Consider the following 27,255-nt stretch of genomic DNA (forward strand, 5'->3'; position numbering starts at 1 on the left):
TAGCTAAAGAGTAAGTAATAACAAGGAAACACAAAAAGTAACTGTAGTGGCCGTTTTCACATGAACTGTGGCCTGTGCAGATAAATCAGGTTGTTAAACCTGTACAGTGACCCTTTGTGTACATAAACGGTTAGCCTATAGTGTGTGTGTGTGTGTGTGTGTGTGTGTGTGTGTGTGTGTGTGTGAGTTGACAGGAAGTGAAAGCTGAATGTCGAGCTCCATCTCTGTCCTTTGGTATAAACGCAACTTCAAGAGAATGTGATTTGGTCTTTATTATTTGTTTGTTTCCCTGTGTGTATTTGGCGTTAATGTGAACATAAATAAGCTATTCAAATGTGTGTGTCTTACCTTGTCGCTCTCCTCTCCATAAGCATGGTCCGGGTGACAGTGGTAGGACCCTCCAATGGATCCTACACAAAGAGAGGGGAAGAGCAGAGGGGAACAGCGGGTCAAACCCAGTGACTCACCATGTGGTTTAAAGCCTAATACTTAAGCACCTTACAATCATGCAGACGACGTCTTACACATGAACTGCAGATGACACACACTCTCAATTTTAAAATTCCATACAGAATTTAATTTAGACATTTAAGCTAACAATTTTGATGATTTTTTTTATTTATTTTTATTTTTAGGTTGATAAAATTGCTGGGCTACAAAAATAACATTCACAATAAATACCAGAATATGTTTGTGAAACAACACTGGGTCACAGCTTTTTCAAGATGGAGGCTGCTTAGGCCTGGTAAGTATCAAGAGATATTTACCATACTTTCAAGATGGAGGCTGTTTAGGCCTGGTAAGTATCAAGAGATATTTACCATACTTTCCCATAAATAGGGAAATTTCTAAATGCAGGGTGGCAGGGCCTCCCCTGCCATCCTGAATTTGGGAAATGTGCATAATGCGATCGCAGCTATTGCAAATTTGCGCTTGTGTACAGATCAAGTTGATTAGCAGTGAAAATCCAATATTGTTTGGTGAAGTTATACTTCACCAAACAACACTTTATGGCTTGGCTTTATCCATAATATACATGTAATCCTTTTGTTGTTATTGTCCTCATGGAACTGGATGGAAAGCACGATGACAACATGTTTGTGAGAGACCGTGTGTGTGTGGTGTGCGTGTGCGTGTGTGTCTGTGGGGTGGGGGCGGGGCAGCACAAAAGGAAAGTGAGTGAAATGCACATGGCATAGGCTTGTCTCTAAAATCAGAAGCAGTAGGTATACAGACACACACACTACAGTAATCCTGGATTAGAGAAGCTTTCTGATGATACCGCCGCTTGCATCACCACTTTGACTCTTGTTTTTCCCAATCCTTTCATCTTTTTTGATCATCTATTCGGTTTGTTTTGGCTTTTGTTGTCCCTTTTGTCTCGGGCCCGTCTTTAGCTGAGGACGTCCCTGCCACAGATGGTGGCAGTGGTACACAGTCCAAGGGTAAGCACTCCCACGGGCACTCCAGGGAAGGCTACCTCTACGATAGCCAGGAGGTCAAGTAAACCAGACTAGAAGGGAGTACGGTAGATGCAAAGAGCCTTTTGGAGAGCATTTTCCACCTCTCTGCTGTTTGTTTGTCTCAGAGTGCCTCTCTTTAAAGAGGAGCTGTGATTGACAACAGAGGAGAGAGGGGAAGGAAGAGACAGAGAGAGAGAAATAGATGCAGAGAGGCATTTTCACAACTGCATTCTTCACTCCTTAAAAAAGCTTTCCCCAAGCCTGATATCAAACTGAATTGTCAACTCATTAGACGCCATCTTTCCATCTTCTAGTCTGAGATTGCACTCTGTTTAAGTTATTTGTATTTCTATGATGGAAATCCCCCGGTGAATTCCATTTCAACTGACCAATCGCTGGAGACAAACGAATCGCCTGAATCTAACGCTAGTTAATCCAGTCGGGAGAAGTGGCCTGGGACAGGTAATGGATAGTCAGGGGTCGAAAGTGTTTTGTTCCCTTGTGCAAAAGCTACACCGGTGTGCAGTGCATCGGTTTCCCGGAGACTCTGACATCAGGCTGAAATGGCTGCGAGAACTGGGCCTAGCAGATCCGCTGCCTCCAGAGGGTGTTTGGCTGCAAGCCTGCATGCATTCCCCCCCGGATAGTTTCTCTAACCCACTCCCCCAGTAGGGCAGCGCCGGTGTCACGGCCACCACCAGCAATACGGGAAATCCTCCGTGGTGACAGCGCGAGCTTCGCTGTCTTGCTGGTTGTCCCTCTGTCTGTCTGCAGCTCCCCTCTCTCTCTCTCTCCTTGTGTTTTTAATGCAGTACTGGATTTCTTTTAACTTTAACTGAACTGAAAAACAAATAAATACCCTAACTCATAAATAACTAAATAAATAAATACATAAATAACTAAATACATACATACATACATACATACATACAAATAAATAAATAAATAAATAAATAAATAAATAAATAAATAAATAAATAAATAAATAAATAAATAAATACATACATACATAAATAAATAAATACAAATATTTGTTTTATCTAGATGATCTTGTTTTCATAATTGTGGGAAGCCAAAATTGTAATTGCGATTAAAATTTGATTAATTGCACAGCCCTACACAATCCCTGCAGCAGGCAAAATAAATGGATTGAAAAGGTTCAGGTGAGTAAAGCGTATATAATTTAGTGCAGTGAAAACCATCTCAAAGGCTATTTTCACAGAGATGAGTTGGGAGGAAGACTGCTGGGGAAGCATTCAAGAGACTCGCCTACTGCATAGCGGCAGCCTGTACAACAATCATTCACCAATCACAATAGGCAAAACTCCAGCTCCCTCCCTGAATACGCTCTCACTTGCTCATTGTCAGAGTCCAGCAAATTGAGTCAGACGCGAGTCATTCAGTCGGAGTGACTATATGGAGCATAACATAGGAGCTACAGAACGGGTTTAGAATGTTTTCATGACATCATGTCCACATGTAGAAAAACACGCACACTGTATACAAGGCAAAGTGTTCACCACCACCTAGACAGCTTCCAAGTTTAGGAATGCAAAACAAGTGTTTTGCTGAACAGTCAATATGAATTGTAATGTATGTGGACACGGTGATGTCTTCTTCTAAGTTGGTACACTGTAGTCAAACAACTGGACTGGAGGGGAGGTGCCGAATGCCGATCCAAATTAACTAGGGGTGGGAATCCCTGGGATCACGATGCGATTCCAGTGTTTCCCCTACAATTGTACAGGCCTGGCGGGCCCGCCAAAAAAAAAGACTAATAACATAAATGACGAATATGAATGAATATGAATGAATAATCCTAATGTTAATATTCTCCAAATCTGGCTTCAAATGGCCAAAACTTTTCTGTCGCCGGCGACATGCATCGATGCAGATCGATGCATCTTGCCACCCTTACAGTTAACATACGGTAGGCTACTACAGTATATGGAAGATGAAGACTCTCTCCGTGAATAAAAACTGCCTGATGAAGCATTACTGAAACATAGGGCTGGATAATATTCCCGAAAATTGATTAAAACCAACACTAGAAATCTTTTGCCGACCTAATTGCCCACATTGTATTAGTTCGTTCAGTATATACATCCATCTAGCATGTGTGTTGCTTTCATTTGAAGCTGCTTTCAGAAACGTGATGACTTTGGCGATTCCTTTAGCCCCTTGGCGTATCGTGGTGAATTTCCCTTAATCATCACATGAGAATGAATATTGTCCAGAGTGATTTGAAAAAGCTGTCTAACTTAGTTCACTAACAAGTCACAGTCCTATTGATTTCCTGTTTTATTTTGAATTACCATTTGCCACAAGGGGGAGCGTGCATCTTTCCAGCCAATAGACCATTTTCGCAGCCGCCATTTTGTTTTTTCAGCACTGGAACACCTAAATGGACTGGAAGTTGGAAACCCTAATTCATGTTTTGGTACACCTGTGTTTATCCTGCCTTGTAGACACAAAATGGCCACCGTGAAAAGGGTCTATCGTCGTTGACATGGCTGACGCTGTATCCTCCAGCTATAAACATTAAATCAGGTGTGTGGAACTAATATGCGTTCAAAAATAAGCAACGACACAAAGACGAGGTTCCCACCCTGGGGGCCAACCCCTCCAATATTTTGCAAAGCAAAGTGATTCCACTATGTTTTAGTGTGATATTAAGAGTTTTAAGCATATTTTGATAATATATTGGATAATATCATTAAATCGTGAATATTTTGTACAGGCTAATCATGACATGAAATTGTCATATCACCCCACCCCTAAAGACAATATATTGTGTAATGGAGTATCACAGTATGAATGATTTTAATAATAAAGATGGCTTGGCAGTGTGGTATCCTCTTATTCCACACAAAATATTACAAAAGAAGGATGTGAATTATGAATCTGAATCACAGGTCCTTAACTATTGTCATTTCAGAAATGTGCAGCCCTCTCAGGTGAATCGATGCAAAGCGGGAGCTAGGCCTTGAAACAGCGGCACAGCTCCAAAGACGTTACAGACAACACAGTGATGAGAAGGAGGGGTGGAAGAAATGAGAAAGCAAAGCTGTGATGAGGAACGCGTCTGAAATGTTAACCTTTAACTATAGCGCCCCCATGAGGCTGTAAGTTATCAAACAAACAAACAAACAAACAAAAACAGTTCACTGAAAATGGAGAAAGAAAACCAGCTGAAACAAGGCAGAGGTAAAGAAGATGCCTTGGAAGGAGAGGGAACGACAAGAATGGCGATGCGAGGAGGCGAGGATGGAGAGGGAGTGTGAAGGAGAAAAGATGAGAGAAATGGGGGGGGGGGGAGGTTGGGAATAGGCATGAAGGGGTGAGAGAGATGGGTAGAAAATAAAGGGTGGAGGAACAAGACATGATAAGGGGAGGATTGGAGGGGGAGAGAGGTAGAACATGCAGTCGGAGAGAGAGACAGAGAGGGGGAGGGAGCAGGGTGGGGGTTGTGGCTTCCCCTCTTGACTGCTATTGATTTTGTGTAAGCCTGAGAGTGCATCAGCTATTTCTATCCATTTCCTCCACCTCCCCCCTCCTCACTCCCTCCCTCCCCCCGCGCTCTACAGACACCCTCCTTACACCTCCTCTCTCCTATCCTCCTCCTCACACTCTCTCCATCACCACCCCTCCCTGCCTCCCATCTATCTCCCTATCCGCCGGCCTGTCCACCCCCCATATATGCCCCCGCTTTATCGCACGACATCCACATCCCCTTGCTTTCCCTATCGTACCATCTCCATCCACGCTCTCTCTCCAACTACCTCTCCTTCTCTCTGTGAAAAGGGGGGCACACACGAGATAGAGGGGGGACGCACAAGAGACAAGATAGGGGGGCACACGAGATAGAGGGGGGAACACACAAGAGACAAGATCGGGGGGCACACGAGATAGAGGGGGGGGACGCACAAGAGACAAGATAGGGGGCACACACGAGATAGAGGGGGGAACACACAAGAGACAAGATAGGGGGGCACACGAGATAGAGGGGGGAACACACAAGAGAAGATAGGGGGGCACACGAGATAGAGGGGGAACACACAAGAGAAGATAGGGGGGCACATGAGATAGAGAGGGGACACACAAGAGACAAGATAGGGGGGCACATGAGATAGAGGGGGGACACACAAGAGACAAGATAGGGGGGCACACGAGATGGAGGGGGGAACACACAAGAGAAGATAGGGGGCACACGAGATAGAGGGGGGACGCACAAGAGACAAGATAGGGGGGCACACGAGATAGAGGGGGGACACACAAGAGACAAGATAGGGGGGCACATGAGATAGAGGGGGGACGCACAAGAGACAAGATAGGGGGGCACATGAGATAGAGGGGGGAACACACAAGAGACAAGATAGGGGGGCACACGAGATAGAGGGGGGAACACACAAGAGACAAGATAGGGGGGCACACGAGATAGAGAGGGGACACACACGAGACAAGATAGGGGGGCACACAAGATAGAGGGGGGGCGCACAAGAGACAAGATAGGGGGGCACACGAGATAGAGGGGGGACACACAACAGACAAGATAGGGGGCACACGAGATAGAGGGGGGAACACACAAGATAGTGGATGAATAGATAGATAGATAGATAAGAGAAGGCGGATAGAGAAGTGGCAGGCTTACTTAACAAATCACCAGCTCTACACTTAGCAAATGGCGAAATGGACAGAAGCATGGTTGTCTGCTGCAGAACTTGCACCAATGCCTCTAATACCTATTTATACAAATAATAGAGAAAGTAAAGAGAATTTCAGACACACACACACACACCTCTCACGTCACCCTGCCACCTGAACACATGTCAGAGGACACTTCACACCCCCTGCCCCCTGAACACATGTTACAGCACACTTCACACCCCCCCCTGTCCCCTGAACACGTGTCACAGCACACTTCACACCCCCTGAACACGTGTCACAGCACACTTCACACCCCCTGCCCCCTGAACACGTGTCACAGCACACTTCACACCCCCTGCCCCCTGAACACGTGTCACAGCACACTTCACACCCCCTGCCCCCTGAACACGTGTCACAGCACACTTCACACCCCCTGAACACGTGTCACAGCACACTTCACACCCCCTGAACACGTGTCACAGCACACTTCACACCCCCTGCCCCCTGAACACGTGTCACAGCACACTTCACACCCCCTGAACACGTGTCACAGCACACTTCACACACCCCCTGAACACGTGTCACACCACACTTCACACCCCCTGCCCCCTGAACACGTGTCACAGCACACTTCACACCCCCTGCCCCCTGAACACGTGTCACAGCACACTTCACACACCCCCTGAACACGTGTCACGTGTCACACCACACTTCACACCCCCTGCCCCCTGAACATGTGTCACAGCACACTTCACACCCCCTGCCCCCTGAACACGTGTCACAGCACACTTCACACACCCCCTGAACACGTGTCACGTGTCACACCACACTTCACACCCCCTGCCCCCTGAACATGTGTCACAGCACACTTCACACCCCCTGCCCCCTGAACACGTGTCACACCACACTTCACACCCCCTGCCCCCTGAACACGTGTCACAGCACACTTCACACACCCCCTGAACACGTGTCACAGCACACTTCACACCCCCTGCCCCCTGAACACGTGTCACAGCACACTTCACACACCCCCTGAACACGTGTCACAGCACACTTCACACCCCCTGCCCCCTGAACACGTGTCACAGCACACTTCACACCCCCTGCCCCCTGAACACGTGTCACAGCACACTTCACACCCCCTGAACACGTGTCACAGCACACTTCACACCCCCTGAACACGTGTCACAGCACACTTCACACCCCCTGCCCCCTGAACACGTGTCACAGCACACTTCACACCCCCTGCCCCCTGAACACGTGTCACAGCACACTTCACACCCCCTGAACACATGTCACAGCACACTTCACACCCCCTGAACACGTGTCACAGCACACTTCACACCCCCTGAACACGTGTCACAGCACACTTCACACCCCCTGAACACATGTCACAGCACACTTCACACCCCCTGAACACATGTCACAGCACACTTCACACCCCCTGAACACGTGTCACAGCACACTTCACACCCCCTGAACACGTGTCACAGCACACTTCACACCCCCTGCCCCCTGAACACGTGTCACAGCACACTTCACACCCCCTGCCCCCTGAACACGTGTCACAGCACACTTCACACCCTAGCGCGGAGCAGAGTCGAGTAACAAGCTGGCATACAGGCTTCAAATAGGTGGGCATGTTACGCCTGCCCAGTCATGACCTGCCTAACACCGCTTCACAGAGACAAGCCTGCTTAGAGAAATGAGAAGGATTCCCCCTCTCTCTCCCACCTCAGTTAGGGATGGGGCCGATCCGATCCAATATCGGTATCGGGTGCCGATCTGGCACTAATTCACGGATCGGATCGGAATTGAAAAATAAATAAATATATATATATATTTATTTTTTTGCAATTCCAGCGCACAGCTGGCCGTAATTTGTATAATAATGTATAATAGTATCCTTCTTTGCCTTGTATATTTTCTTAATTTTGTCTGCTTTTTGCAAGGTATATTTAAAAAAAAAACTTTAATTGGCCAAATCTTTGCCTATACTGTATATTCAAGAAAAATATTGGTATCGGCATAATATCGGTATCGGCAGATATCCAAATTCAGGTATCGGAATCGGATCGGAAGTGAAAAAAGTGGATCGGTGCATCCCTAACCTCAGTGTGACCTCCCCCATCCATTTACTCTTCTGTCCATCCTCATTCTACTTCTTTCTCTGCATTTCCCCATCCCTCGCTCCTTTTCCCTTCCAACCCATTCTCTTTATCAGCTTACCCCTGCCTGCCTCACAGACATGAAGAAGGAAGAAGCCCCCACACACGTGCATGTTACCTCAGCATCTTTTATGAGGTTTCAGTCAAAGGACCTTTCAAGACACCGTATATTCAATGATATAATGCCATCATTCTATCGCTTTCGCTTCCATCAACTTCTTCTCGGTGCAGCGGTAGCAGAAAGTTCCCGTCATTGTGCCTGTGTGTGTGTGTGTGTGTGTGTGTGTGTGTGTGTGTGTGTGTATTTTTCAACCCGTCCTGGACCCTATTTTCATACATATAACTAATGTGAGCAGAATTTTTTGAAATTGACGTGACGTCACAGTGCCGGAAGAGAATTTTCCCGTTCATATTCTGCAATGAGATTTTGATTATAGCCATAATGTCGTAACCACCCAATGCAGACTTACCAGGGGCTAGCACGACAGTATATGTTCCTGTAGAAGCCACACATCTGTATGATATCATCTTTGTTTATTCTTAAACGTTTTCATTCAACATCATGGAGAAGTATACTATCGTCGCTGTCCAATGAAAACCACTTAAGGTCATTTTTTAATGATTTTTACTTTTTAATATAAATTGAATATATCCATTCTCCTCCATCTACTGGCAGGTTTTGATGTCTAAATGACCAATAAAAACATGTTTTACTGGGTAATCTATGTAACACGTACCACCATTGGATGCTAGACCTGCCCATCACATCGCATGTGACTAGGGGTGCACCGATTGCAATTTTGTTGGCCGGTTCCAATTTCCGATTTTTTTATAGTTTGACTTGCCGATACCGATCTTTGCCGATTCCGATTTTCTTTCTAAGAACAATAATTGACAGCTTACACAAACATTTTTGTAACTTTGTTTGAAAATTGCGTGCACGCACACACGCACGCACACGCACGTACTTCTTATTCCTTCTCACTTCTCCTTCTGTCCTTACATTTTCCCTCTCCTCCCCCAATGAAAGATATAAACCAGCAGAGAGTGAGTGAGAGGCAGGGATGGGAGTACAGTGCATGAGTATTAGGAACGAGAGAGAGAGAGAGAGAGAGAGAGAGAGAGAGAGAGAGAGAGAGAGGGAGACTGGGAGAGAGAGAGAGAGAGAGAGGAGACTGGGAGAGAGAGAGGAGACTGGGAGAGAGAGAGAGAGGGGAGACTGGGAGAGAGAGAGGAGACTGGGAGAGAGAGAGGGGAGACTGGGAGAGAGAGAGGAGACTGGGAGAGAGAGAGGAGACTGGGAGAGTGAAACGGACAGAGCGACAGAGAGAGATGACAGTCTTGATCCCTTCACTCCATCATGAATCTCTACACACCACAAACTGAACTCGCAACTCAGTTCAACTCCATTCTGAAGCTCATTGGAAATAGCCAGTGACTGCACTGCACATCCTGTCAGGGACTGCTGCACATCCTGTCAGGGACTGCTGCACATCCTGTCAGGGACTGCTGCACATCCTGTCAGGGACTGCACATCCTGTCAGGGACTGCACATCCTGTCAGGGACTGCACATCCTGTCAGGGACTGCACATCCTGTCAGGGACTGCACTGCACATCCTGTCAGGGACTGCACTGCACATCCTGTCAGGGACTGCACTGCACATCCTGTCAGGGACTGCACATCCTGTCAGGGACTGCTGCACATCCTGTCAGGGACTGCTGCACATCCTGTCAGGGACTGCACATCCTGTCAGGGACTGCACTGCAGATCCTGTCAGGGACTGCACATCCTGTCAGGGACTGCACATCCTGTCAGGGACTGCACATCCTGTCAGGGACTGCACATCCTGTCAGGGACTGCTGCACATCCTGTCAGGGACTGCTGCACATCCTGTCAGGGACTGCACATCCTGGCATGTGGGCCAATGTCAATGCATGAACAGAAAATAAACAATATATAAATTCCAAACATTTGTGGTGGAAGTTGAGATAGTCTTCCTGTTTGATCATTAGCCTATTCCTCTAATCTGGCTCAAAGAGTGCTTATTTGACAATTTATTAGGGATGCACCGATCCACTTTTTTCACTTCCAATCCGATTCCGATACCTGAATTTGGATATCGGCCGATACATATATTATGCCGATACCAATATTTTTCTTGAATATACAGTATAGGCAAAGATTTGGCCAATTAAAGATTTTTTTTTAATATACCTTGCAAAAAGCAGACAAAATTAAGAAAATATACAAGGCAAAGAAGGATACTATTATACATGGGCGAAATGTCAAAAAAAATTATCAAAAAAAAGTATGATATGTTTGATGGAGAAGCAATAGAGTGCCTGTTGTTGGCATGGGATCTAATGGATTTCATTCCCCATTAATTTCCCCATAGATCAGCTATTCCCAACCTGCTGCGGCCCTCTCGTGGTCCACGGAGGTATTGCAAGTGGGCCGCCAAACACTGTACGGTATTTTGTTTTACATGACACAGAAAACAAAGGAACAAACAAACTTGCTGTTGGACAGCTCCTTCAAAACTGTAACAGTGAAAATGCTGCAACATGTTTCAGATGCTGTGTTTAGTGACTGTGGGAAATAAAAAGTGCACAGAGAACGCATTATTTGGCCTCCGCATTTTTATGGGGTCGGGAAAAGTTTGTGGATTTTCAAGTGGGCCCTGATTTGGAAAAGCTTGGGAACCACTGCCATATATGTTTCGAAAAATCCTTATAAAAAGAGCTTTACTTCTACTAAAATCAAGCGATTCAAGCTATATTCAGAACCAGAGACCATAGAACATTTCTCTCTCTCTCTCACACACACACACACACACACACACACACACACACACACACACACACACACACACACACACACACACACACACACACACACACACACACACACACACACACACACACACACACACACACTTTTCCCAATATCGGACGATAATTTGTTGGTTCGATATATATTGTGCATCCCTACACCAAATACATAAAAAGGTCTGTCTGAACTTAGGCATTTATTAGTTTTGGACTTTGGGAAAGTGGGGAAAACTGATAAATTCTGCGATCTCCTTTTGATAACTAATGCAATATTTTTTCCACTGCCATTCACTGGGCCTCCCCTGAAACTGCGCGACTCCCACTTTGAAAACCTCTGGTCTACAACACTGTGCAGAACCACAACAACCTCGTTCACTACCACACACACACACACACACACACACACACACACACACAGTGGGGTTCTCCGTGCAAAGAGGTCACACACATACATGCAGTGCCAACTCACTTTGCATAACGGTTACAATTACAACAGAGGCTAAAAGAGGACAACAAGGGAGATGGAAATGGGGAAGGAGACAGAGAGGGGGGTTCTGTTGAAAGCACAAGCAGAAGCTGAATGCTAACCAACTATTGAGACAGAGAATAGCTACAAAAACAACTAAGGGCTCAAATATGGAGGGAGAGAAAGTGAGAAAAGTGAGTTGATGATGTGGTTTGGACCCCTGGCCGGTGAGAACTAACTCATGCCAAGAACATGAGCAGCCAACCTCTCCCTCCCTCCCTCCCTCCCTCCCTCCCACTCACTCAACATTCACCCATTCCTTTCTCACACTCACCACACACACACACACACACACACACACACACACACACACACACCACCTACACTTGCAAACTTACTGCATCTAGTCTCTGCTCCCGCTGTCTCTCCCTCTCTCCCTCTGTAGCCATACTATTTGCTCCCAGCCAATCGTTGTCCTCCTTTCTTTGGAGTCAGACTCTCCCCGCCCCCTCCCAGGTTGCACACTCGCTCTGAACCCTCTGTAGAAAGCGTGCTTCCTCTCTGCCCTTTGCTGACAGCAGCACTCACATCACGTCATCCAGCTCTCTCTCACAGTCAGCCTGATTCCCTAAAACTCATGTCCTCCTTTGCGAACTTCTTTGCTCCGGTCTAATTATCTCTCTCCCTCCATTACGCTCGCTCGCTCGCTCCCTCCCCCTAACCCAGCCCACTACTCCTTTCACAAACCAACTCTCTAGCTGGTAGGGCTGCCCTCTCCAGGTCGATTGTTCCATTGTTTGGTCGACGTGCTCTTGGTCGACGAGATTCACGTTGGTCGAACAATCGCTGGTGTTAATAATTTAATAGGAGAAATTCAATTTCAAAAAAATAAAAGCGATCCGGAACGAAGTAACGCGCCGCGGAAGCAAGTTGCAACACGGACCTTTTCTAGAAGCACACAGGAAGTGATCCAGGCTAGAGACAGGCAACCACAGTTAGCAGAAAGGAGAGCAACCAGCAGAGCCATGGAATTCATTCAATGGCTGCTAACGAGCGCAGTACGCACCTTATGAGATGAGACTGACAGTCATCAGTAAGACTGGACAGAGATACACTCCAACTCCGGTAATGTTAGACACTAATTTTAATTACAATTACTCGATTGATTGATCGTTAACGTTACCAATGATGGATTCCGGAATTTGTGGAAAATGTGCATCCCTAACAGTCACAGTGTTTTCTTTGCGGCGATCGTCCTGACAAATAATTCAACGAAGCCGGCCCATCTACAGCAGCACCAGAGCAACAGACACTTAAAGGCCGGCTTTTCCGTGGGGGATATGAATATATATTAAATCTCACGGCCCTAAGGTTTTCGAATCCGTTGAAATTTTTGAAATTGGAGGTTTACTCACAGAGATATCAACCGAAATCCACTCTGTGGGTGGGGGGGTGGGGGGGTGGGGGGGAGGTGCGGGTGCGGGGACTCGAAATACTACATTTCCCCCAATGCACTGGGCTCGCGTGGCCTTCGTTTTCATGCCCACCCCTCAGGCATTTGGCTGATATCAAACTCCAGTAGGTGGCGGTAATGCACATATATGTTTGCCAACCGCCATAAAACTCAAAGAAGAAGAAGAAGGCTTCGACAATAAAACATACAAAGAACAAGAAAATTATCGAAAATAAAATTGCCTCCAAATTGCACCAAATTTAAACTGTAGTATATATGTCGGGAGATGTCTTCATAAAAAAATTCTCATGCATTTTAAGGCATTCTCGTAGGAGTTACGCGCATCTGATGTTGTAACTATTTTCTGTAAAAATGTGTAAAAACGGGTACATTGCTCAGCGTTGATTTCGTTACTTCAACCCACCTACTACCAGATGTAAAATTTGACGAGCTTTCCAATGCCGCCAGTCCCGTGTCTATTAGTGCTTCCGTTCCCGAGATATGGTCTCTTTGCAAGGAACTATGGGAAGCTAATATTAGCTACAGCAGGCTAGGCGGTTGAAAAAGATGGCTGCCTTTTCGTTTTTGTTGAAGACCTCTGAAGGGGCGTGGAGGACCTCTAGAGGCAGGACCATGGCTCACAACAGTTGTAGTTCATAGGTGCACGACTACCACAAGGCGGGGGGTGTCGCTCTGACGCGTTTTGCGTCAGAGCGACATGGAAATAATGTGATAGATGCTTGATAGGCATGGCAGTTAATAACCAATTTCAAAAATTTCAACGGATTCTAAAACCTTAGGGGCGTGAGATTTAATATATATTCATATTCCCCACGGAAAACCCATCCTTTAAGCCCCTTTTAGACTGGCCAAAAATCCCACTAATAAACATTTACCCATTTATAGGTAACATTATATTACACATTTATAGAGCGACCCTGCAAGTGAGGGTTTTTTTTATGCGGCGGCTCTGCTCCGGGTGGCGATATAAATCTTGGCAGAGGTCCAATCTGTGATTTTCCGACCCTGCCCTCCTCTTCCCGAGTTGTCGCCCCTTTTCCAGCGTGAGTCAGTGAGATTTAGTGATTCCCACAGCCTGAAATTTGCCTTTCTTAACAGTTAATACTTTATATTGACGGAATATGCAGAGAGAGCACCCCACAAAGCCCAGCCCCAGGCGCATAGACTGCGTCAAGTCAGCCAGAATGTAAGTAGGTCGTCCGCTTTAGCTCTTTCAAAATAAAGCCCTCGTTGTAACGTTCACATTTGGAGTAGCCTAATGCTTTACACAGTTTCAATATTATGTAATCTTAACATCAAAATGAGTATTTTGATACAATGTTTGCTGCTTCGTTTGTTGAAACACCCCTTTCTCCTCCCAACGTGCATCAGTGAGGCAATTGTTTAAATGACATTAGTTTGAAATTTTTACCCGGAAGTTTCCATTTTGTTTTGGCTGGTGGCTGACACTGGACAAAGAGGGAAAATCTGCACTTCAGCCCACGAACCAAGCCAAACCGGTGCTTCTCAGAAGTGGGACTGAGTAAACATGTTGGAAAGAAGCAATCTGGAGCACACGGTCAATTTTGAGCAATTTAATAAAGGTGCAAGCAGACTAACGTTTGGACACAAATGGTGTCTTCTTCAGAGTCAACCCAACTGCACCTGGTGGACAGCCGTGAGAGAAGCAGGGAGAAGGGAGGGGGGAGAGACAGCCCGCAGCGGTGGAGAAACGCAGGTTGAGAGTGCGATATAAAAGTTTAAAAAGCGATGCTGCTGCTGCTACTACTCTGCTGCTTTCCTGGGTAACAAAAACACAGGTACTAGTGAGAATTTTGATGTAAAAAAGGTATTCGGAAGTCTGGGTCAAACAGACACCTTTTTCAGTCCAAAATTGTCCCAATTGTATTAAAGGGGAGTCATTAAAATGATTGTCATTGAATAATCAGTTTAATGAGTTTAAAATGAGGAGAATCATCAACACACATGAGGGGGTACTGTTGAGACAGCTCAAGGGGTACCTAAGACAAAAAAGGTTGGGAACCACTGGGTTAGAGGTTCTATATGGCGGTTTCGATGCATTTTCGGTTAATTGCCCAGCCCTACAAGTCTCCTCTTCTCCCCTCACGTGCTGACCCTCCCTTCTCTTCTCCCCTCACGTGCTGACCCTCCCTTCTCTTCTCCCCTCACGTGCTGACCCTCCCTTCCAGTTTACTTCACTCTTCCCCTCCTCCCAACTTGACCCCCCCCCCCCCCCCCGGCCCCCCAAAAAAGAACTAGTATTAAAAAAATTGATCCAAACAGGAGATGGTTGTATGTACGCATGTGCACGAGTGCATGTTTCCCCTTCCGTTTTAGACAGGAATGGGGAGGGTGGGAGTGGAGGGGTAAAGTTCGAGTGGCAGAGAGCCGCGGCTGACCCTTTGCTGCTCTGTGGAATCCATTAAAACAATCCCTCCATTAGACAAATGTGAGGGATGAGGACAGAGAGTGACTCAGAGGACTGAGGATGAGGACAGAGAGTGACTCAGAGGACTGATGATGAGGAAAGAGAGTGACCCAGAGGACTGAGGATGAGGACAGAGAGTGACTCAGAGGACTGAGGATGAGGACAGAGAGTGACTCAGAGGACTGAGGATGAGGACAGACAGTGACTCAGAGGACTGATGATGAGGAAAGAGAGTGACCCAGAGGACTGAGGATGAGGACAGAGAGTGACCCAGAGGACTGATGATGAGGACAGACAGTGACTCAGAGGACTGAGGATGAGGACAGAGAGTGACCCAGAGGACTGAGGATGAGGACAGAGAGTGACTCAGAGGACTGATGATGAGGAAAGAGAGTGACCCAGAGGACTGAGGATGAGGACAGACAGTGACTCAGAGGACTGAGGATGAGGACAGAGAGTGACTCAGAGGACTGATGATGAGGACAGACAGTGACTCAGAGGACTGAGGATGAGGACAGACAAAGTGACTCAGAGGACTGAGGATGAGGACAGACAAAGTGAGTGATCCAGAGAGATGAGGAGGACAGAGAGAGTGAGGATGAGGAGGACAGAGAGAGTGAGTCAGAGGGAGATAGGAAGAGGGGGCGGGCATAATAAGGGGATGATCCAAAGGAATCAATGAGTTGGCAAGAGGAGAGGGTAGACACCAGAGGATCACATATCTGCTGCAGAGACCACTTTGTTTGTCTCATGCTCATGTGAACCGATTCGGGGGCAATTTGAACTAAGCGTGTATAGGTTGAGTCGATGTGTCAACTCGTCATAGACGCTGGGGTAGCTGGCTGGGGGTGTGGTCAGGGCTGGGGTCAATCCTCCCGTTCTCCCCGTTCAGCATAGTTAGCATTTAGCTGCTAACTCAGCCCAGGCAGACACGATCAGTGATTCAACCACCGCAGTAAACAGTACACACATCTGAACAGACGTCTATGTCCCTGCTCTAGAATCCCCAATCCTGTAGTGCAGAGCCGTCCTTTGGTGAGTCAGCCCATTGAGATATATGGGGGGGTTTTACCCCACTCGCGCGCCACACAGACCGACTGTATCTATAGGGATATTTCATCTAGCCATTGCTTAAGTATTTAGCCTATTTTTTAAATACTTTTCCCTTCTGGCCTGGGGATATTTTTGCCCTTTTAATCTCAACTTGGGGGACATGAGCTTTCAGGAGGCAAGTTGATTCGCTGCCCTGAGAACAGAGGGAGACATGAGACAAGGAGACAGATGAGAGAGAATAATGAAGACCAGAGGAAAGAAAAGGACAAGTGTGACATGAATAATAGCAGGAAACACAGGTGGAAGAAAAGGGGACAAAATAGTAGAGATCAAAGGAGACAGAAGAAACTACAGAGAGAGGAGGGAATCGAAAGAGGGGACATCATTAGCTTCCATGCCCAGTGCAGGTGACTGAACTGTGTGTGTGTGTGTGTGTGTGTGTGTGTGTGTGTGTGTGTGTGCAGGGCCGATTTTACACTTCATGGGCCCCTGGGCTATTCATCTCTGCAGGGCCCCCCCTCAAGCGGAAGGGGGGGCTTCGGTGGCGCCCAACGGGCGCCGCCGAAAAAAAATTTGAGTGTTTTTTTTTAACCTTTTTTAGCCGTATTTAAAGGAATATCTCATTTTAAATCAACATTAGGATTATACTGTTGTGATGTCATTATTCAGTATCTTCTCCTTTTCTCACTAACTTTCATGTCACCACCTGCTCTCCTGTCAGCATTCTAACTTACAAACACAAACTGTAGGTTTAGCCATCATGTTCTTTCATAAACAGTCTGATTGGAAAGAAAACATTGCCACTGAGATGTCACAACAAGCACTTTTATTATTATTATTTAGTATTTATTATTGCTGTTATTATTACAGTGCACACACACATTCTCACAATTATTGCACAAATCAATCAAGCAGTATTCAAGTCTGTTCGTACCTGAAATGTCTTCTTCCTGACTTTTGCCGTGGCAAAGCGTTTGACTAGAGTGGTGAAGTCCAATGTTCTAACAATGTCACTTTCCAATGACATCAATGTCAAGTGGGTGAGCCTTTCTTGTCCCATTGTAGACCGTATCCTGTTCTTGACAAGCCCAAGTTTTGAAAAGGAGCGCTCTCCAGAGGCATTTGTTACAGGGAGAGTTAAGTAAATCCTGAAGGCAATATCCACATTTGGAAAAACTGATGACAGGTTCCTCTTCCTTATTATTTGAAGCACTTTCATTGTCTTTGTTTTTGATGAATTCTTTGAATTGCACTATATTTCATCTACAAATTCGGGAGCCCTCTCACAGGGTTCCATGTCGTTGTTTCCGACCTCTCGCTGTTCCGACCTCCCCTCTCCCAGCCCCATGCCTAAACCTAACCTCCCCCAGACCCTAACCCAAAACCTAACCTCTCCCCCACGCCTAAACCTAAGGTCGGCATTGCGAGTGGTCGGCATAGCGGGTGGACACCCTCTCACAGTGGATGTTATTACTCTGCAAAAAAATTTGAATGCCGTCAGTAAAAAAAACATTTTTTGCGAAGACCCTGGACAGGGGGCCCAAAAAAAAAACATCAAGGGTCCCCAAAAAAAAAAAAAAAAAAATTTTTTTTTTTTTTTTTTTTTTTTGGGGCCCCTTGATGTCCCGGGGCCCGGGCTTCAGCCCGGGTGAGCCCGTTGGTAAAATCGGCCCTGTGTGTGTGTGTGTGTGCGCGTGCGTCTGTCTGTGTGTGCGCACTGTGCATGTGTGTGTTCAGCTGCCAACGTCTTTTTACTCTCCCTCTCCCAGACAGGTATTTCCAGTCTCCATGCATAGCTTGTTGCTCAGTTTCTCACAAATGCACATGTCATACACAACATGGAATTTATTAAAATGCCCATCCCTTCACAACGGACAATTGTGTTTATTTATACATACATCCGAGTGATGTCTGGATATGGAGTTCACTGCATGTTTAAAAGAGGATGTGTTAGGGTTAATAGTAATCCTGTCAGTGTTCCAACGGACAACCGTTTAAAATTAGCCATCTGGCTAACACTGGCGCATTCACAGTAATGTTCATTAATATGCATTGTTCCGCAAATATTATTAAAATTATATAAAAAAAAAAAAATTTTTTTAATTAAATTAAATTAAACTGACTGTCCATTTAAGGATTGAAATCTACTGAAGAAGAAGAATGAAGAAATGGCAATTTCTTAACATTACACTGTTTTACTCTTGTGACACAGTTTGTGCAAGCTCAGAGTGAGCCTTGCACATGTTCCCCAAAGGACCATACCATAAAAGCAGACGACGACAGACTGAGCATTTCCCCAACCTGAGTAGCCTGTGAAGTCTGCTTGTAACTTTAGTGAAAGAGAAGCTTTCCAATGGTGTCGCCCAGGCTGAAACTCTAGCTGTGGTGTTTCTATGTTGTCTGGTTCATTGCACCGCAGTTGCTGTGTGAGAGCACCCTCAGATGCATTCTATACTATCAGCACCCCCCCCCCCCCCCCACACACACACACACACACACACACACACGCCGACCAACAAGTTAAGTCTAGGTTTGCACTAAGGTATACAAATATCATGGATGGCTTGCCCAGGGTGTGTAACTCTCTGAAACAGAATCTGCCCTGCCTCCCCAGGCCCCAGCACATAGGAGATTATCCGTCTGTTAATTATTACATACAGGGCCATGCCCAACCTCTTTCATAACATAACACAAACTATGTGGCAGATACTCCTATTCAAAGCACTATGCCCCATAAGTATAACCATAATATGACAAATGTATAACATTTTACTATGGATAGTCCCAGTGGGAAATCAGCCCTTTACTCCTGAAGGTTACTGCCATACTCCCACTAAGCTACACCCCCTCCAGTGTATTTTGTCATTTTTAAGATATTTCCTGTGTAGCTGTGTTTTTCCCTGATCTGCTGATTATTCACAGTGTTTGCCAGTGTATTTTGTTGACAAATAACCTGGGATCAAAGTAGGGCTGGCAAAAATAATAGATTATAAGATGCATCGCGATCTAACGGAAGGTTAGATCGCGATGCCTAATATGCCTATAGCCTATGTATTTTTTCACCCCGAATCCAACGCCGCCGCCCATGAGTCTCTACAAGTTACGGTTACGGAGATACGTCCGCCCTGCATGCAGGGCTAAAAGAGAGAGTACAGACAGAGTAGTGTCAAGCCATTCATTGCTAGCAGCTAGCGTTAGCACTTTTGCTTATCAAGTGTTGAACTTGGCTGCGGTGGAATCAATGGTGTCCAGATTGTTATTTTGTGTCCTGTCGCATCATCAAGGTTCTGCTTCTGGCACCATGTTTATATGATGGATGCCCAGTCAGGTGATATGTTTTGACTCGTTCTTTATTGCAACTTAACAACAGTAAAGCTTGTGCTTCTTCTTAATAACATCGCGTCACCAGGCTCTTAACGTCAGGGTTGAGGCCACGTCTCGTCATAGACGCTGGTTTAGCTGGCTCAGCCTGGCTGGGGGCGTGGTCAGGGTGGGGTAAAACGCCCGTTCTATCCATTCAGCAAAGTTAGAATTGAGCTGATAGCCCAGCCCAGGCTTCCAACCAGTTCCCCTCCCTCTGAACAGGCGCCCTTACGACCAGAGGAGGAACCACATTAGCAACCAGGATATTGCATGTTTTGGTGAAGGGGGTTCCTATTAGGGATGCACCGATCGATCGGCACGTGACCGGAAATGGCCGATTTTCACGTGATCGGCCTCGATCGGTGATCTGCGCCGGTCACTCTAAATAGCCGATTCTGTGAGCCGATTTTCACATGACGTGCGCGCAACTCAAAGCATCGAGACAGGCACCCAGCCACCACACCACACACGCCAGCATACCTTCCTCGTTGTGGATTTTTTCACCGTCAGTGAAGTAGACAAATCTCGCAGTTTGTCACACATGCAAGTCGAAAATAAGCCGTGGAGACAGAAGGCTCTTTCATACACAGATCGCGGAAAAGTTGCCGTTTAGGAGTCCCGTAAAGCGAGCCGCCTCGCCACAGAAATTGCTTTCACACGAGCCAAGCAGCACGGCCACATTACCGTGCTGCTCTGTACTTTCAGGTGAAATCCCCCGCTCCCGCATTGAAAGGTGAGCAGAGGGATTTCCAGCTCCTCCTAGCCCAAATTAATATTTTCATAGGTTAGTGTAGCCTAGGCTACTGTATGATGAACGAATTCAATTCAACATCAGACTTTCCTCCTTCTCCTAGTCCGCTGAGGAGATCTGTATCGGCATTTTCATTGGCTGTTTGCCGATATCATAACTTAATAAAAAAATGTGCTAATTTGCGGCTGCTGCACCTGGAAGAATCCTCTCCTACAGTAGTTCTGTGTCTGGAGCAATGTCCCGCCCACAGCGCTATCTGATTGGTTACACATCAAGCAACAGCCTATCAGAGGGCTCAGAGATGAAATCTTGACACCTCACCTCAGTGCTCTGTGTTCAGCGCAGCCTGCACTAGACAGGGGGACAGTGCGAGGCTGCCTGAAGCGAGAGCAGCGGACTAGTTGGCTGTTGTAACTGTAACAGTCACACTGTGTTAAGGTAAAGCAGCAGATACTGCCATGCCAAAGTTGTAATAAAGTTAATATACATAATAATTACCTACGCTGACATTGCAAAAACACCACGATCTTATGAGCGATTCGTATGAAGCGCTGCCTCGCACAGTGCAAAGTGTGGTGTGTGGAGATAGGTCTGTCTATCAGTCTACTTTTTTTTACTTTCACATCACTTTCTTGATACATGAGGTGATTTCCCCTGTAATTTTTTTATGAATGAGCTGACCATTCGCACCTTTTCCGGCTCGCTACGACGACCTTTCAAGTGGAGGCGGGTTGTCCGCCAATACGGCGATGTGACAACCTTTGGTGCCGGGATAAAAGGCGTACAAGAATTACCCACCAACGCGCGCTCATGCCTTTCACATCGGAGCCGCGAACCCTAATTTCCGGGCATTTTTCGGCTTTCACGGCCGGTGTGAAAGACCCTAGTGATGCGGCCGAGTCCCGCTCGGCTGGAGTCCAGTCTGAGCGGCTCGCTTCACCTCACTGGCCCCCCTCTCTCTGCTCTCTCTCCCCGGGAAGCAGTGCTGCTGCACCCGGCCACAGCGCACAGCCGGCTTGGCGAGGTGAACGCGAGCATTGTGTCCAGTATAGCCATTCCCCGACCTGCTTTTCCATTCCACATCAGCGCTGCTGCCTCAGCCTGTCAAGTCATGTTGTAACGTTGATACAGGAGAGACTATTTGTTTCGTATTGCAAATAGAACGACATGAGAACGACGGACATAATAATAAAAATGCATCGGACTCACAAGTGTGCAAGGATTTCTGTGCGTGACGATATTTTTTCGGATGGCAGATAAAAATACGCATACCAAACTTCGACTGTGTGTAAACTCCGCCTGATATTCAGACTGAAGATCGTTACTGTAACTCATAAACTCATTTCCCCTCTACTCAAGAGGACTGGTCTGGAGCCAGTCTATAAACTCCTTGTCCATGGATCATTTTGATGTTCTGTTGCACCTGTTTTCTTTTGGAAAAGTAAATGCATGATAGCTGTGGGATATAGGCTATTGGATTTAATTAAATTTTTGTATTCATTGTATTTGCACAAAAAAGCTCTGTCCAGTAGCCTAACCTGGAACACTTTTATTTTGAGATGTGTTTGAGTGAGATGGCCAGTTAATAAACAAACAAGACGGTGGTATTAGAACTAGGGGTGCAGCAAGCGGGAACTGTAGAACAGCGAAACGCAGAACAACACTCGGACAGTCATCCTTCTCGGTAATAGGTACCAAATTATGGAACACATTACCACCAGAAATAAAAACATTGACAGAACTCACCGTATTTAACACACAAGCAAAACAATGGCTGAAACTGAAACAAGCCTGTGAACATTGACTTTTAGTATTGTACTATTTTAGTTTTCTGTCCTTATTTGTTTTGTGTTTTTGCTTTTTGTTTTTGTCTTTATTTTGTTCTGTTTTATATGGTTCGTTTTTAACATTTTGGTACCGTTTTAATTTTTCTCTTGAACTTTTGTTTTAAAGGCCTAACCAGGGACAGGGGTTGCAAATTAGCCTTGGCTAGAAACCTGTATGCATGACATCTCTTTTGTAGGTCATATGAAATAATGTTCTATGCATTTGTCCCTGCTCAATAAACGAATAAATAAATAAATAAATGGTCCTACTTCATGCAAATGATAAGAATTGTTTATTTGTTTATTTGGATCCCCATTAGATGTAAGAATTGTTCTATGAATCTTAATTTTCAAACAAAGTTACAAAAACGTTTGTGTAAGCTGTCAATTGTTGTTTTTAGAAAAAAAAATCGGAATCGGCAAAAATCGGTATCGGCAAGTCAGACTACCGTATTCAAAAATCGGAAATCGGAATCGGCCAAGAAAATGGCAATCGGTGCATCCCTAGTTCCTATATGAAGGAAGCCCCCGGGAGGCACGGGGAGAACATGCAAACTCCACACCCAAAGGCCCTTTTTGATGACCCCACCCGGGCGGTGGGCACTCGAGGACATGCGGACGGGCACGCATTCCTTCAGCGTTCACCCAGGACCTTCGAGCTGTGAGGCGACAGCGCTTACCACTGCACCACCGTAACTATCTGGCAACACAGAGTCTGATGCGTGCTACCTAAAAGCACATGGTTTTTGTTTGCATGGTGATGAACATAAATATTGAGGTGGGGGGACTTTTTAACCAGGACTTTGATGGATGAAATGCATGTACAATGTTAACTGTACTATAATACTGCTATATAAGCTGATATAAAGGTGGGCGACATATATTACTGCTATAACCAGCTGCTATTTAAAGAAAATGGCATGACAATTATTTTAGGGGCAAGTGTGGTCGAAAACGGTCCCCAGTGTGAAACCACCCTAAGTGCAACCGACTGCTATAACATGACTTTAGACCCCTTATGAATCAGTGGGGTCTTTTGGAATATTCAGATTAAAAACCTAAGTTCAGATCCCATCTGTGTCATTGATATACTCGTTTGTTTACCGATAGACTGCATAAACCCCCTGTATACCCCCGAACATAACCCTGTGCTTCCTGGTAGCACCATGTGGTCAGCTTTTGTGTATAAGAGAAACAATAGACCATGTCCAATTTAGATTAAAATTGTTACACACTGGAAGGCCCGTTTTCTAGCTACACGTCAATATTTGACTAGTTGAGTAAAAGAAGACATGTCACAGTGACAGTGTCTTATTTCAGAATGAGTTTGGGTGACTTAAAGGAGAATTTCGGTTTTTTTGAACCTGGAGCCATTTCCTGGCATTAATTATGATTTGGCCACTCACCTAGCGATGTCTGCAGCGTTTCTGGGCATCCTAGCGTTGTTTTGAGATCAATATCGTCCAAGTCAGTCGTAAAATGGAGTTGATTTGGGGCCAAGTGGTAGCCTGTATTTCCTGCATCTAAATAGCTATTTTTCTTCCCGTTTTCGCCACATATCGCCGTAATCAGATCCGTCAACATCCAGCCGAGTGTTATTTCACCCCAGGCTGTTTCCTGGACTGCACAGGGATCAAATTACCTCAAACGTGATCTAGGTCACCAAGTCTCGTGAAGTCCCGCGATACTTTCCTGTCGACTGGCCAAATACAGGCAGGACGCTTTGCGGTCGTGGTTTTAGCGTAACCTATGTGGGGTTTGGCGTAACCTATGTGGGATTCGAAATAACGAAGGTTATGCCAAACCCCACATAGGTTACGCTAAAACCACGACCGCAAAGCGTCCTGCCTGTATTTGGCCAGTCGACAGGAAAGTATCGCGGGACTTCACGAGACTTGGTGACCTAGATCACGTTTGAGGTAATTTGATCCCTGTGCAGTCCAGGAAACAGCCTGGGGTGAAATAACACTCGGCTGGATGTTGACGGATCAGATTACGGCGATATTTGGCGAAAAAGGGAAGAAAAATAGCTATTTAGATGCAGGAAATACAGGCTCACACTTGGCCCCAAATCAACTCCACTTTACGACTGACTTGGACGCTATTGATATCAAAACAACGCTAGGACGCCCAGATACGCCGCGGGGGTCGCCTGGTGAGTGGACAAATCATAATTAATGGCAGGAGATGGCTCCAGGTTCGAAAAAACCGAAATTCTCCTTTAACTATTCACAGCAGTTGAATGAGGCTACCCCTAACCACATCACAAGCTGCTGTTGTTCGTTTACCTACTGTATGTGTTAACTGTGCACTATATCGAGACTGCAGCTCTGTGGCAAGCACGTAAAACATGTCTAATTAGAAAACAACTAATGTGTTCTCTCACACAGGACACACCTACACTATTGCCATGCCAACCCCGGACACCCCCATCCCCTCTGCTGGCCTGTCAAACACCTCCTCACCACAGCAGCAAATTACAATAGGTTCAGCAGAAGAGAAAGTCTGAGTAATGAAACGCATGGCCCTCTTCCTTTCTTTGCCGAGGGGACACTGTCGTAACGGCACACAACAGTCAGTGACAATCACATGTGTGCCTGTGTGTGTGTGTGTGTGGGGGGGGGGGGGGTGTCATTTACCTGCTGCCGAGATGCGGTGCGCTCCGGGGGGCGCTGAAAGCCTCTGAATACCGGGAGAGGCGTTAGTCCCAGGGGTTCGCTGCTGGTTCTCCGAGTGGTTGCTGTGAGCTCCAAGTGGTGCGCACCCGGCACCGTGCTGCTGCTGCTGCTGCAGTTGCTGCTGGAGGTGGTGGTGGTGGTTAGATCCCATGACTCCGTTACCAGTAATTCCATTACCATTCCCACCACCGTACTGCTGGTAGTATCCAGACCGGGAGCGCGATCGAGTCCTTGGAGGCTCCATGGCAATTTGGTGGGGCTGGTGGAGATGAAGGGGGTGGAAGAGCAAAGAGGACGAGGGAGGGGATTGCGGCGGAGAAGCGTTGTTGGATCCGGGCTGTGCAAAGCCCCTCTGGCTGTAACTATAGCCCCCGAGTCCTCTGCCCCCCTCCGCGCCCCCGTACTCTGCTCGCTCCGCCGAGTCCGCCGCCCCCGCCTCGTCGAATAAATCAGCCCCTTTAGGGACGGGCTCCGGGGTGGAGGGCAGTAGCCGGGGGTACACTCTAGGCTCCTGAGTCGTTGGTTGTCCAGCGGCTGCGATTGGCATTTCCTTTCGGGGGATTTCCTCTCTTTCTTTTTTTGCGTTTTTCCCTCTCGTTTCCTCTCACAGAAGAAGCTTTTCAGACACTCTTCTGTTTAAGAATAGAGTTGAACACAAGCTGAAGTTAAACTGGATCGTGAGATATAAATTATTTGCTTTTCACTGTAACGAGATACATCGAAAACATAAGCATGTCAGTGCAAAAACAACGCAGTGCCCGTGTGTTTTGACAAGCAATTTTGTTGTAACTTTAGGTTACTTCTCAAGTTTGTCAAAGCAACAACCATCCACACACAGCACTGGTGAAACAAGTGAACGGACGGATAACCAGTACTTTTTATATGACCAGAAGCGTGGGCGAGTTTAAACACATTGGGGACGTCAGTTCTCCTCGTTCCATACTAACGCTAGAAGTTCACAACAACCCAGGCTAGACAAATTAACGTAGCTACGTTAACGTAGGGGGGACGTGCTAGTGCGCATAAATTAACACGCTAACGCTAGTTCTAATGTTAGTCTACGTTCTTCTTCTTCTTCATCTTCATAACATCGTCTATCCCCGAGTTAAGTTGAGCGTTAACGTAACTTTTGATACTTTTACAATTAAACTTGTTAAACCAGTCTGCGTAGCATGTCGTTCGCTAGCTGGCAAGCCGTATCAACCCCTCCTCCTCCCCCGACTAACACACAGAAAAATCCCGTAGCTAGCCACCCACGCCTCGATTCCCTTTAAACAGCATGGATAATAGTAACTAAACGGAAACGCAGTTGGTGAAAACTTATTCGATGTGAAATCCCTGCGTGAGTTAGGGTTGCCGGTTAGGTCTTTCCGTTGGAAAATGGCAAAACAGTAGCGTCAAAGCGCACAGGAATGGATCAAAAGTGGTCAACCCAAAATTACAAAGAAAGAAGCACGGCTAAAATTAATGCGATCTAAAAGAAGGACCCCGTCTCCATTGAAACACACTCTATCCCCCACCATAAATGTTTTTTTTAACAACTTACCAATGTGCTCTCCTCGACTGTAACGTTACTCCTGACTCGGATCTGTCGATAATATTGTGTGAGCCGTGTGTGTGTATGCGCCCCGTGTTCGCTATGTGACAGACCGTCAACGCTCAAGTCGGATTTCACTCAGGCCTGGCGCATCGAAACCGGAACACACAAAGTGTGTGTATTCATTTTCTCGCAAGCCATTCTCACACAATCGCCGGGTCACGAAACAACTTTGATATGGTATACATTTTGTTCAATTAGTTTTTAGTAACCACGATTAAACAGGTTATTCCGGATTTGTTGGGGATCTGCAATCGATTAGTTGAGCCTGGCAAATCAGACGCTGTGGATAGCAGAGAGGCAGGCTAAAAGGGGCTTTAAATTATTTATTTACAAATACCAAGCTGAAGCCTTCCCATTGCAGCTGTTTCCTTTGGAGCAGAAAGTTCGTTTTAAAAATAAATATGTGTTTGCAAAAGTTTCATACCATTTTGCTGTGTGGGGGGGGGGGTGTAGGTGGAAATAAATGGTGACAAACCTACTGGTCAATTCAGCACACGCCCACATC

At 46.2% G+C, this 27,255-nt stretch overlaps 1 protein-coding gene across 1 annotated transcript in view; it reads right to left on the reverse strand.

Moving 5' to 3' along the window:
- Positions 1-26,803, reverse strand: part of rnf38 (ring finger protein 38) — a 45,242-nt gene extending 18,439 nt beyond the window's left edge. Inside the window, exons 1-3 of the mRNA XM_083655333.1 lie at positions 26,697-26,803; positions 25,112-25,782; positions 349-410 (exon numbers count right to left, since the gene is read on the reverse strand). Coding sequence (XP_083511459.1) covers positions 349-410; positions 25,112-25,697 — 648 coding nt within the window. The 5' untranslated portion in view covers positions 25,698-25,782; positions 26,697-26,803. The remainder of the gene's footprint in view (positions 1-348; positions 411-25,111; positions 25,783-26,696) is intronic.
- Between the last annotated feature and the right edge of the window lie 452 nt (positions 26,804-27,255).

Source organism: Poromitra crassiceps (genome assembly GCF_964638095.1).
Source record: "Poromitra crassiceps genome assembly, chromosome: 19".
Taxonomy (NCBI): Eukaryota; Metazoa; Chordata; class Actinopteri; order Beryciformes; family Melamphaidae; genus Poromitra; species Poromitra crassiceps.